The sequence below is a fragment of the Pollicipes pollicipes genome, unplaced genomic scaffold (assembly GCF_011947565.3).
Source record: "Pollicipes pollicipes isolate AB1234 unplaced genomic scaffold, Ppol_2.1 Scaffold_5724;HRSCAF=6776_pilon_pilon_pilon, whole genome shotgun sequence".
Classification (NCBI taxonomy): domain Eukaryota; kingdom Metazoa; phylum Arthropoda; class Thecostraca; order Pollicipedomorpha; family Pollicipedidae; genus Pollicipes; species Pollicipes pollicipes.
In genome coordinates, this window is record NW_023596746.1 from 34380848 (window position 1) to 34394286 (window position 13439).

Consider the following 13439-nt stretch of genomic DNA (forward strand, 5'->3'; position numbering starts at 1 on the left):
CGTAGACCGCCGCCAGTGGCGTGCGTCGCGCGGCGGCCCGGGGGCTGGGCTGCGGGAGGGTGCGCTGGCGGGATGGCGGACGCACGCCGCCCAGCGCCGCCGGTCTGACTCAGGCGCCCTGTTGACGCGCAGCTGGGCCGATTCATTACTGGCGCGGCACGGCCGGCGCGGCGCGGCCGCCACACCTGTGCCGCATTGTGGTGTATGAAAGCAGCCGGGTGTCGGCCCACCTGTGGCCGGCACGGGCCCCAGACGGGACCGGGTCGGAGGCGCGACACGACGCACTGTCCACACCGAGCTCCCAGCCAGCGGTCTGTTGAGAGGCGGCTTCCGAGAGAGCAGCACCGAGCCAACGCACGAGAGCCAGTGTTGGAGTGGAAGTCGGTGTGCAGAAGCAGTACTGCAGGTGAGTCTCGGCAGAGTCACTGAAACGTATGCGTTAGCTTTAGGGCGCATCAATTGCGCATGTTAGCTGAGGGGGAAATCGGCGGTAAAACAGCTGACAATCGGGACACAGGTCGCCTCAGCAAGAGGGCGCGCAAGCTCAACAAAGATGTGTGTGGGAATCACGCATGGATGCCACTGTAAGGGCCGAGAACGCGCCGACTAACATTTCAGCTAAATATTGTGGGGATTCCCGCGTGACGTCAATACCCGGGGCAGACATTTTGTACCAAACGTAGCGGAGGAAGATGCGTTCATGCGGTGACCTACTTCCACTTTTCGGTATAAGGAATAGTGCTGGTTGTAATAACAGGTTGATAAGAAAGGAGGCTAAGCACCATTACAACTACACCATAGCACAGCACGAACGTGCACATGCGATCGTGTGTATGCTCTTGGCCAACGTTGGAGTGCCTCTAGCGGCATTTGAGTGCGCTGATAGGGTGTGTGCCTTTGCCTGGCTGTTCGCACGAGCATACGCATGAGCGCGCATAAATTATGTCCATGATGTACGTCAGTCCCGTGCGTACGAGCGTGCGTGACGTGCATGTGTGCGCACGCGTACGCGTACGCCTTTCACATGTATGCGCATATTGTGCGTCCATTCTCCCGCATACACACGTGTCACGCTGAGGAACACCAAGGCCGTGGTCGTGACCTACTGGCAGCCCGGCCGCGGCGGGGTGCGCCGGCTCGTGTGGCCCCGGCGCCGGCGGGCGGAGCGGGCCGTGTCGTATCACTGCCGACCGTCCGGCAGGGGCGACAGCTGGACGCACGTCGGAGAACGCCCGCACCCGCCATGACGGCGCCGTTCGTGACGACGGTAACGAAGCCGGCGCCGGCCAGCTCGCGCCTGCGCCGCGCGCTGATGGCGGTGGCGCTGCTGCTGCCGCTGCTGTTGGCCGTGGGGGTGCTGGCCTGGCTGGTGACGCCCCAGACCGGCGACGGCAAGGCCGAGTGGCTAGAGCGGCTCTTCAGCGGAGGCCAGACGCAACACGACGGTGGGTGGCGGCAGCGGCGGGGTGGACCGCCGGACAGCGCCCTGGGGTAGCGCCGGACTAGATCAGCCCGTTTGGCCACATAACAGCCAGCGGAGATGCATGGACAAAATTCAAACAGCTGGCTAGATAGTTCTCGTAGTGAACTTCGGGTGAATTTCGCGAATGATTCACGGAGTGTTCAGCAATAACACTAACCACCTCGCATGTTTTGCTGTTGTTTGTCCTCCATGTCCCGTTCTGCTGTCGCCCATGCCCCATGTCGTGAGCCGGCCGACCCGTTCTGTTATCATCCGTGTTCTCTGTTGTAAGCCGGCCGGCCTGTTTCGCTGTCGCCCGTGTTCTCTGTCGTAAGCCGGTCGGCCTGTTCTGCTGTCACCCGTGTTCTCTGTCGTGAGCCGGTCAACCCGTTCTGCTGTCGCCCGTATTCTCCGTTGTGAGCCGGCTAACCCGTTCTGCTGTCGCTCGTGTTCTCCGTTGTGAGCCGGCGGGCCCGCACTGCTGTCGCCCGTATTCTCTGTCGTGAGCCGGTCAACCCGTTCTGCCGTCGCCCGTATTCTCCGTTGTGAGCCGGCCGACCCGCTCTGCTGTCGCTCGTGTTCTCCGTTGTGAGCCGGCAGGCCCGCACTGCTGTCGCCCATATTCTCTGTCGTGAGCCGGTCAACCCGTTCTGGTGTCGCCCGTATTCTCCGTTGTGAGCCGGCTGACCCGTTCTGCTGTCGCCCATGTTCTCCGTTGTGAGCCGGCGGGCCCGTACTGCTGTCGCCCGTATTCTCTGTCAGGAGCAGCGGGCCCGTACTGCTGTCGCCTGTATTCTCTGTCAGGAGCAGCGGGCCCGTACTGCTGTCGCCCGTATTCTCTGTCAGGAGCCGGCGGGCCCGTACTGCTGTCGCCCGTGTTCTCTTTCGTGAGCCGGCCAACCCGTTCTGTTGTCGCCCGTGTTCTCTGTCATGAGCCGACCATGCGTCTCAGAGTCGGTCTGCTCACTGGCGATGGAGGCGGGCCCGTGTCGCGGAGCGCTGCAGCGCTTCTACTACAGCCCGGAGGCCGGTGGCTGCACGGCCTTTCTGTACGGCGGCTGCGACGGCAACGCGAACAACTTCGAGACGCTGGAGATGTGCCGTGCCCAGTGCGGCGGTGGTCAGTCGGACACAAAGCGCGCACACGAGCAGAAAGGTATGTGAACGTTGGGTGATACACACCGGTTTGGCCAACCCCGAGTTTGTGGGGGGATTCGCTATCCGTTTATTGCATGCAAGCCACCGCGCGCATGGCCTTGGTTTTTGAGCATTGTTGAGAGCATTGTTGTTGAACGTTGTGGTAGCGCTACCCTTGTACGTCTCCGTACCAACGATCGTGCATCTGAAGGGAGAGCGTCGCTTACTTCAATCAACCTTCGCCCTGATCGTGGAGGGGCGGTGCGACCCACTCCCAAAGGTTTGCTGAAGTTAGCTCTGCGGCACGCCGTGCAGTCGCGCCCAAATTTCCAGTAGCCTATGGAGAATCCATTACGACTGTGTTGACACCAAAAGCGTGTTCTGGCGCGTCTGGTTTCGCAGCACCGGCATCATTTGTGGAACATTGCACGGCGGTCAGCGGCCTGACGGAGCAGCGGGAGGCAGCCGTTGCCGTGTCAACGCCTGCGGCGTGCCGACGTTGTTATACGAACAGAGCCATACATTATAACTATGTTACCAAAAAAAATATACCTGCGCGCAATTGTACTCAGAAATGACGACAAAACGCGTCTGCCCTGGACTTGTGTCACCAAGAGGCACGGCCTGGTAAATGTGATCATAAACAGCTGAAAAAGATGGATTTGCGGAAAGATTTCGCCTTTTGGTCCAGCATAATGATGCCAATTATTGACCTAGGAACATAAACTACGTCGTCAACTGCTACATCTTGACAATCAACCAATCCACTGCTGTTTTCCACCAAGCCTTATCTTCCTTAATTTGGAAACGGCAGGGGTCCGCATCAAACTGTATCAATCCGCATCATGAAAACGGCAAATCGCGCGAGGGTTGAAGGTGTGCAATTTAGCTGAGGGTCTTCGGCCGGGGACAGTTTTGAAACTTATCCAGTCTCCCTGCCAGTCATCATTTCAGGGCTCGTGTACATATTGCTGCTTTGTTTCGTTTTCGGTTTCCAAGACGCGAATCTGTCACTGTGATGCTGACACGCCGCCCGGCCATGACAGGTGCTGACATCTGCACGCTGCCGGCGGAAGTAGGCGACTGCCGAGCGGCGCTGCCACGGTATTTCTTCGACCCGAAATCGTCCCAGTGCAAGGAGTTCACGTACGGGGGATGTGGAGGGAACAGAAATAACTTTCAAACTCTGGAAGATTGCGAGCAGAAATGCCGGTCCGACCAGCGTAAGTTGCTTTCCTGGAAAGCATACATGCTCCTGTTGTGAATGTACACACTTATGCTCTTTACCTCATGTGCAGTTAATTACGCTTTTTCTTAAAAGGTAAGCTAGGAAAGCAAGTCATGGATTTCCTGGAGTGCTCAGATTGCGGTAGTGAGGATGCTTTCCTTAGAAAAATATGAACACGCCGGTGGTCAACATAGTACACTTGTATTATGCATAAAGTTTAAATCAAGGCATGAATGACGTGAAAAACGTCGAAGCGAACGTGGAGGAGACCCACTTCAGCTTTCGAGATGCACCTGGTAGATTTCCAAGACTGTACCAGCTAAACCTTGTGCACGGCGCAGCGTTTTGGTGATTTCCCGTTGAGGCCACGTTGGGCGCGAGTCAGCGTCCGGACCTGACCGGGCTTCCTCAAGACCTGACCGGGCCTCTCCGGACCTAACCGGGGCCCTTAGGACCTGACCGGACCCCCTCCAGACCTGACCGGGCCTCTTCGGACCTGACCGGGCCGCTGTCCCGTTCCAGGCGGCGCTGCCGACTGCACGTCGGCGCCGGACGGCGGCCTGTGCATGGCCTACATGGAGCGGTACGCCTACCACCCGGACACGGACTCCTGCCAGAAGTTCGTGTACGGCGGCTGCGGCGGCAACGGCAACCGCTACAACACCAGGGAGGAGTGCGAGACGCGCTGTGCACAGACGACGACCGGGGACGAGGAGGGAGTCGCGTCTGAACTGCAGGAGGGCAGGGGTAAGGCTGATGTGTTTGAGGGGCACACCCCTCGTTTTGACCACGAGATGTGATACTGTGCAAGAATCCCATATCTAATGACAGGCACGGCTAGCAAAATAGTCGTCAACGCACTCAATCTTTGTCATTGCTTTTACTCCAGTGTTCTGCCTACATGTCCCCCCCCCCCACTCCATCCCAGGAGAGGCAGCAGCCCCGTGCGTTCCGCACCTTACTTCACCGCCCCCACAGCCCGATGTGCCCTGCCCTGCCGCGTGACGGCAGCTGTCTGACGCGGGCGCCGCGCCGCCAGACTACGACACGCGCGCGTGCGGCGTGTCCGAGTGTCCGGCCGACTGCGGCCTGGTGGGACGCCAGGCCGACTGCGTGCTGTGCCGCTGCGGCCACCAGCCTCACCTGGAGCCCGGCCAGCTGGCCGTGGCCGCCGGCCAGCCCTGCCCCGCCGGCTACAGCCGACTCCACGAGGACTTCAGCGCGGTCGTGTGCGCCCCGGACCCGGCCGGTGAGCGCAGCCGCCGCCGCTGGCCCCTCTCCGGTGCGGCTCGCCCGCGCGGGACACGCCGGCAGACGGCCCCGGTCCTGGTCGCACGGCTGGAGCTAGCGGCCTATCTCCGTCCACTAAGCTACCTGCTCTGATCCCCAGGCGGCTCCAGCAGCCGGCATGTTCCCCACCGCGCCAATAACGAGGGTAGTTTAAGGTGCACTAACACCGCCCAAAAATCCTCCACCAGCGCCGCCTGCCTGCTGACGGCGTGCGGTCTGTCCCCAGTTCCGACGCCGTCGCCGTAGAGGCAGCGCCACCTGCGGAGAAGCCGAGTCGCTAATCGCCCGTGGGACGTGACGTCAGAGGAGCCGAGCGGCCCGCAGCCAGCGACTCGGCCTGAAAAAACGCGGCCGATACGTGGGGAATATGGGCTCAATGACGCCCTCCTGGGTGGGGTGGACCGGGTTGTGACGTGTTCAAGCACGACAGCAGACGTGTTACGTATTTCTCCAAGCCTCGCGATCCACATACGACTGCGGTTTATCACATTTTATCTACGTCTGCAACGCAGTAAACTCAGTTCCCCGCACACACACACGGCATTGCATTGATGAACGCACGACAGCATAACAAAGTGCACTTCACTGCTGGGAGGCGCCGGCATGAGACCATTGGGAGGAACATGGATGGGCAGCATCCTGCTTCCAGTGCTGCTGAGTCAGGGGATCGCCGCCCGCCATATGGCGCCACGGCCCCTCGGCAGGTCTTCACTGACAATGGGGTAGTTCTAGAATGGATATCGCCCAATACACGGCTGCTAGTTTTACATGTTGCGTGTCTGGCGCGTCTGTACGAGCATCGCCTGGCCAACACGGACCGTACTCCCGGCGGGGCCTCGCACAGGGACCGAGGAGCCCGAGCATCGACAGAGGGCGCCGCCCGCCTCGTTATTACGTGCTTCGCGGCTGGCGGCTAGTTCCGGCAAACGGACGCTCGCGACCTCCTCCGGCGGAGACCCGTACTCGGGGCCGCACGCCAGCCGGGCTTGGCGGCCGCTCCCATCACCCGGCGCGGGTGCGACGAGAGCTGGCCCGCGGCCGGACGGCGGAGCCCCGCCAGCGGCGCTGAACACGCCGGCGTCTCCGCCCCAGGGCGGCGCAGGGGTCCGGCAGCCGCGCGGTACGCGGCGCGTCACGCGACGGCTCGGCGCGGGCGTCGCTCGCGACGACTCCGATTGTAGGCGGGCCGACACGCACCGCGCCGCCCACGCGGGCCGTCCTGCCCGAGCCGGGAATGTCCTCAAACAGTCGGGCGACAGAGTACCTCGCCGCCAGAGCGGCGCGCACGCTGCGAGCGGCACGCAGCAGGGCGCCAACGCGCGCCTCGCCACCGCAGCGGCCGCACCGCCGCCGGGCGTGCCAGGCCCGCCGCTCCAGCACGGCACGCCGCCGCGGCGTCTACTGCCGCTTGCCGTTGTTGTAGTTCATGGCGCGCATGGGGGCCTTGTAGTTGGAGGCGGCCTGCTGCTGGATGATGTAGGCCATGGGGTGGATCTTGAAGCCATACAGCCTGCGGCGGGGACAAGCCAGGTGACGGCGGCGGCCTGACTGACCCGGGTCACGGATATCGGCAAGGATCCGAACCAGCGGCACCGTCCATTACCAAGCCATTACAGTAGCAATCGTGGACCAAACAACAACTGAAAGGCAAAATCACCGGTTCTGTTGTGGTACACTACGCACTAAGCCCCCAGGCCATCATTTGCGTGATAAATGCCGATACTGCTGCACAGCATGTGGCGAGGATGCGCCGCTGATCATCCTGGCGGGACGCACTCTCCGCGGTGTCTCCCCAGATGTATGACAGATCCGTCGTCTCTGTTAACCCGACCGTCAACGTTTTCCCCGGACAGACAGCACGTCTTTTCGCTAGCTTACCCGGGCACTTTCCCGGACCACTGGCACACATCACGTGTGCTGGGGCGCCAGAGAGGCGGACCCCTGCCAGCGCGCTCGCTCGCTCACCTGGGCACAAACTGGTTGGCCGGCTTCTTGGGCCGGTACTCGGGGTGCACCATGAACAACATGTGTGGAAAGCCGGTGCCGAAGTAGGCGCCGTCGATGTGGTGATGTCGTGACGACTTGGGTGTATAGACGTCCATGCATTTGGGGCAGTACAGCTTCACCATCGCCTCGCCCGGCACGTCCGAGAGACCTGCCGGGCCCATGGCCGGTCACACGACGGGAACCCCACCATTCACACTGATCCCCAGCTCAAATCGATACCTCAGTCACGCGCTACGCCCCTTCCAAGCAGCAGCGTAACCTAGCCCTCGCAGATAATAGATGTGTTGGAGAACCTGAACCTGTCTACACAACGAAATGCTGAGCAGTACTCCTGGCCAAGGCGTGCTGCCTTAATTCAGCACAACCTTACTGAGGGTGTAACATTCCAGGCATACTTGTACAGCATACTGGCTGTCCTCGTGAAATATCTGTCACGAAGCATATCAATGTCCTCGGCATGATGTGGCACTTATGACTGCTACAGGCAAAAGCAGCTGTTGTTACCACCAGGTTCGCCACCTCAGCCTACCAGCATGGCCGAGCTGCAACGGTGAGAAGCGGACACGGCATTTAGGGCGGCGGTGTTCTCTCTCGCGCCGCGGCGGGCGCCAGCCACTGACCGATCGGCAGCATGGGCTGGTTCTCGCAGTAGACGCGCGGGCAGTAGCCAAACTCGCCCGACTGGTACTTCTCGATCATCTGGGCGATGCCGCGGTTGGTGAGGATGTAGCGCGCGTGGATCAAGCCGTACAGCATCTCGGCCGCCTGCTCGATCAGGTCCGACTGGTTCGGGTTCTCGTCGAGCTCGTCGTCTGCGGCGGAGCCGGTCAGCCAGTCAGAACGACGCACAATCAGGCTCACATCGGGTCACAATTAGCACATTTCCACTCCACATGCTGCTAACTAGACTCCCCGGTGCCTGTCACCAACAGTTACATTGTAAGGTGAACGACACACGCTTCACCTAACATGAACTTATATTCCAATTTAAAGGACCCAGCGCAACCTAAGCCTTCCTGTAGAGCAGAGACAGGAGCAGCCACGCTCCTTACAAAGGTATTCTCTACATTTACTCCACACGAACAAATTTACCACCGCCGGCGAGGAGAGATCAACAGGCTGATGACCTACAGCAGTCGATGCGCCCCCCCCCCCCCCCCCCCCCCCCCCCCCCCGGAGAGATGAACAGAAGCGCGGCGTCCCGACCGCCAGACCTGGGATACCCGTCCGCGGATGTCGGCCGCACCCTAGCGCTGACACAGACTGAGGCGACCAAGCACGCATCAACATACAGGCTGCCTTTTCAAGCTGGTGGGTTGCCTTCGGTACATGTCCGCACACATCTTGGAATTTCAACATTTGGCCGCATTGGGTGTCACGTGCACCTAAAGGAGCACCAGGTCTTGAATGCTGCCTACTGTATCTGTCGTCTGGTTACAAGAGATCCAGTGTGTGGCAAAACCTTTCCTATCGCACAATTCGTGCACCCTCAAACACGGAGTGTCCCAGATTTTTATGAGATTTTGACTTGAAATAGCTATCATAAACATTTTTGCTACAGTCCTCAGCCCCGTCCTCCTTAAAACCCAACCCTCTCTAGTATCTGAGCTACATGGCCATGAAGATGTGCTCACTATTTCGAGCAGACTATCTGAAGATCACCCAGGCATCCATGATGTCATGCTATCAATCAAATCCTGTCATTCCATTAGCGATACACGGATCAATGGCAAGAAAAATATCATTGTCATGTCATCCATATCTGGCGTCCATGAACTCAACCTCCAGATATCATGGCCGTCAATTGGCTCCAAGTCAATCTTGTGCAAGGTACAATGATTTAATCAAACAATAACATTTGAGGAGCATATTTACAACACAAAGAAATTGTGTTATCAAGAGTATTCATTTCCACTTAAAAACATACCAATAATTATAAGTGCACTTACTCGATAACATCTGGTGCTTGTTTCAATATCTTTAAGTGTGGAGCATTCCCTTCAATATAAACAACATGCGCAATACTAGACAGATACACAAGTTACAGCCTGTTATCCCGCCGCTAGCCCAGCGGCCGGGCCCCAGCCACTTCACACATAGCGCAGCTGGCGGCCTCACCTGGCTCCAGGTCCAGTATCATGTCGAGCGCTTGTCTGTAGTGCGGCACCTGCTCGTTCAGTCCGGTCAGGTTGAACTTGTCCTGGATGTAGTCCTCATCCACCTCGCAGAAGAACTCATTGCCCCGCAGTCCGCAGAACCACGAGATCCAGGACACCTCCTCCGAACTGCTCATGGCTCTGCAACGGTTCAGGTTATGGTCATTGGGGTCCTTTCGCCGATGGCTTCACATAACTTAATTGCCCATCAAAGGCCAAGGTACGAAGGTCTCAGGCCGATGATAAACTAGTCCTAGCAGAAGACAGCCGTGCAGCGAGCCCCTGTCACCTTCATCGGTTTGAATGGTCTGGAAGTAGAAACAACAATACAAGTTTGCTACCGCACAAGGCTAGCTAAAAAATAAAAACAATGTTAACACGTGCCCAGGTGGCCAGTTAGATATCCTTCGCTCGTGGTGGGGGTAAGTCAAATAAGGTCAAACAAGATTAAATTTTGGCTTGGAGTCTCCAAAGTGCCTCCGTGACCTAGACAACTGTTTTTAAGCAAAAAGCCACATGCTCAATTAAGGTCAGTGACATTGTTTGACCTTTTGCAGGTCATGGTGACCAAAATAATACAAAACTGCTCTGGGTTTTGCATTTGAATAAGCAAAGATTACATCAGGCAGCATTTTCCTAAAAAAAAAAAATGCTGACATGGGTCCTTTCATGTTAATGACCACATCTGACCTCTAATAAGTAAATGGAAGATGTATGAAGTGGTCCCAGTTATCAATAAATTTGAAATGAGCACCAGAAACTATCCCATACAGCAATCCCTAGAGTAATAAAGCAGGTTAGTTTTGACCTTGGTCTGACCCTTATAACCAACCTTGGGTCACTGTAATTTGCTCATTCAATATTTGTGTTGCATAAAAAAGCATCTTAGAGATGCATGGCTTTGTCTAACACTCTGATGTTGTATCAGATTGAATAATTCCCCAAAAACTGACTTTGCTGAACCATGGCCTTACTTCGACCTGCCACAGGTCAGTAACCTTACATGGTACATCTACATTTTTGATGCCAAATGATCCACTATTCAATTGTCTACAGCTATGCAGATTTTGGCGTGGCTCAGACGCGCCATTCAGAAACCATTCTGAAACACCTTCAGGGGGTCAATTTGGCCCCCTGCCCAAGTGTGTGTTAAATATTCCTGAAGACAGCATTCATTCCATATGAATGCTTATCTCTAACCAATTAAAAAGCTTCCAGACATGTAAAACAGTCATTGATTTGCTGCAAGACAGTAATGTTGTGATCAATATGTCAGAATTGGTTTGCATGTTTTGCAGGTGTCATTTTCAGACACAACAATTATTCAAAGGTGCTGTGTGCTGCTTAGTACTGAGTTACAATAGTGCTTATCTAAAAATAGATTTAAAAAAGGACAAAGCCTACATGTATTTCATTTCATAGTCCTGAGGATCACAGTGGTCAAGAAAAGCAGATGGAAAAAAGTAGATATCTGTAATTCACTGTAGCAAAACATAGGCATGAAAGAACATGAATGATATGCTACTTCACACATGTGGAACAAACACCCAAGTGAATGAACATAGACTAGCTGGTCATCAATTTACTGGATGTTTTACTACTAAGAGTAGCATGTCATGGAATAGTTGTTCTTTCCTTTGTCTTCGAGAGCAGACACCCTTCAAACATTGAGTTGCCTCCAAAATAACACACCAAGCCCAATGCCAACAACATGATAAATGTATGCATGCATGCATATATGTGTGTGTGTGTGTGGATGAATGAATGAATGAGTGAATGAATGCATGTATATATGTATGCATGTGTATATATATATATATATATATATATATATATATATATATATATATATATGTATACATGCATGCACACACACATATATATATATATATATATATATATATATATATATATATATATATACATGTATAATATACTGTTTCATTGACCATCTCCTAAAGTTCTACAAGGTTCTATATCTGTACAAACGTGCATACGCAGATATGGGAGCAGACATCGGTGTAATGCCATTTCAGGGTCAGTTCAGTCAGGTCAGACTTTTAACTCTGGTTGGTCAATATAATGCAATGTAAATATAATATAGCAGTATACATGATATTTATCTTTATTTTTCATTTGTATTATTTTCATTCAGTTTTCAATTCATGCCCATTTGATCATGGATCCACACATTTTCAACATTTGCATGCCCTGTGAGCAGAACCCTCAGAATCTTAACAGCATTTACACAAATATTTTAGAGTTCATCTCACATATCTAACAATTTGGCCTGGAATTCTACCATTTGCTAAGGATAACTCTTAAATGCATTGGTTACCATTCTTTCACATCTAGCAGTTTGTATAATTGACATAATCTTTAACATGCTGCAGTCCAAGCCATGTGAACCTTGGGCACAAGATTAAGATCAAATATAGTTATAAATAAGCATTGAAATCAACCTTTCACTTTGTCTCGTCAGTAATAAAGTGTCTTAATCATAATTGATTGATGAATCTATATTCTGCATCTTATTTTATTACTCAAATCCTTTTCACTGTAATGCCCTTGGCTTGATAATTTTCAGCTCTACAGCATTTAGCAGGTGGGAGAAGGAATCGAGTATGTGAGCAGAATAGTATGCAGTGCTGACCAACCACAACTGTGGTTCGTTTGCAATTGTTACTTATTGCCTGCTCTATATCTGTACAACTCAACACACAAGAAGGTGCCAATTCAGTTATAAGGGCCAAAAACATGATCACGTTTTTATTGTGGCTGCTTGGAGAACATTTAGGATGTGAATACAAAAGATGCCAACTAAAATTATCTGGCATTGTTCTAAATGAAGCATGCACAGAAACTACCATTTGACAGCACCAATTCCTTTATAAAAACTACTCTGTAAGAACGATTCTATCAATATACTTTCATTTAATCAGAACGTGTATTTCCAATGGGCTCCCACAAACTAGGGCACATTAAAGTCACAACTAAAGGATCACAACTGTTTTTGCAGGACCTAGGGTTGATGAATTCATGGATCGCAACAAGATGTACAAAAAAATACTGTATGTCAAACTGATGTACAGATTCATAGGACAATATGGAGTGATTGCTGCAAAAATACATTGCACCATTCCCTACAGCCACCGCTCCACGATTAATGCGGTTCGGCCGATTTCACCTACCTTCCTTAACACCAGCTTCAACACCCTGAATACCTTGAACCTTGCGTAAACCGTTACCACCCACAGCCGGGAAAAACTACAAGCGCCAATCAGCTAAAGGTTTAAGAGACTGAAAATGTGAATAACTTAAACAGCGTAATCCAAGACCGCGCAGGCACGCAACGCTCAACCGCGGCGGAACACCGATTAGACGATTTATACGCGACAATGACAAGGAAGCAGGTTGAACTAAAAGGCTGACATACTTAGCAGACATGCGTTCCTAATAACTGGTTATTTATTGAGCTTATTTTTCACCAGCCGATTGAACATCACAAAGCAAGTATACGGATAACAAAATCATGACCTAATATAAGGTCAACGAAGATAAGAAATTTAACACCTAATGTGCAAAGATGGATGAGGCAGGTCCCAAAACCTTGAACAATGTCTTTGTAGATCAGTCCTAACAAATATTGCATACTTTTCGGCAATTTTCCTCCCTTCTTCCCGGTTTCGCACTGCTTACGCTTGTCTGACACACCCTTTTCCCCATGTTTACGTTGGGCTAAGCGTAACGCCCCAAAAGTGGTATGAAACGAAGACGGACAATACGTGAGTACAGCTGAGGCCATACCGCGCTATGGCGTTGGCCGGCTCGTGCGCTGGGCACCAGCGGCACCAGGACACTGTAGCGGTGGACCATGCCCCGGGCCAGTGTGTCAGCATGTAAGACGAGTGGGGCAATGACTCACATCTGAGTGAGGAGAACAATCACGGTTCGGGGCGGTGCGTCACGGTGGCGCCGGCCAGTCGCACGCAGATCGTGTCGCGGGTATGAGCCTTGGAAGGAGTATAAGAGGTGCTGTTCGGGCGCGTAGGGGGGAGGGGGGCTCTCCCTGTCGGCGTCGTGTGCGCCACTTCACCGCTGCGTGTGAAGCAGTCCGACCGAGAATTCTTTTGAGCATCGGATACAGACCCACCAGGTG

General features: G+C 53.8%; 2 protein-coding genes across 2 annotated transcripts; one reads left to right on the forward strand and one right to left on the reverse strand.

Moving 5' to 3' along the window:
- Positions 1-163: 163 nt before the first annotated feature.
- LOC119102978 (tissue factor pathway inhibitor) lies at positions 164-5363 on the forward strand. Its single transcript, XM_037226429.1, has 7 exons — positions 164-406; positions 1202-1445; positions 2415-2618; positions 3646-3822; positions 4350-4574; positions 4867-5076; positions 5344-5363. The coding sequence occupies exons 2-7, from the start codon at positions 1244-1246 to the stop codon at positions 5361-5363; spliced, it is 1038 nt and encodes a 345-aa protein (XP_037082324.1). The 5' UTR covers positions 164-406; positions 1202-1243.
- Positions 5364-6327: 964 nt separating this feature from the next.
- On the reverse strand, positions 6328-12642 carry LOC119103425 (casein kinase II subunit beta). Its single transcript, XM_037226954.1, has 5 exons — positions 12472-12642; positions 9243-9421; positions 7745-7936; positions 7083-7272; positions 6328-6627 (listed from the first exon to the last, which is right to left on the reverse strand). The coding sequence occupies exons 2-5, from the start codon at positions 9415-9417 to the stop codon at positions 6516-6518; spliced, it is 669 nt and encodes a 222-aa protein (XP_037082849.1). The 5' UTR covers positions 9418-9421; positions 12472-12642; the 3' UTR covers positions 6328-6515.
- Positions 12643-13439: the final 797 nt, after the last annotated feature.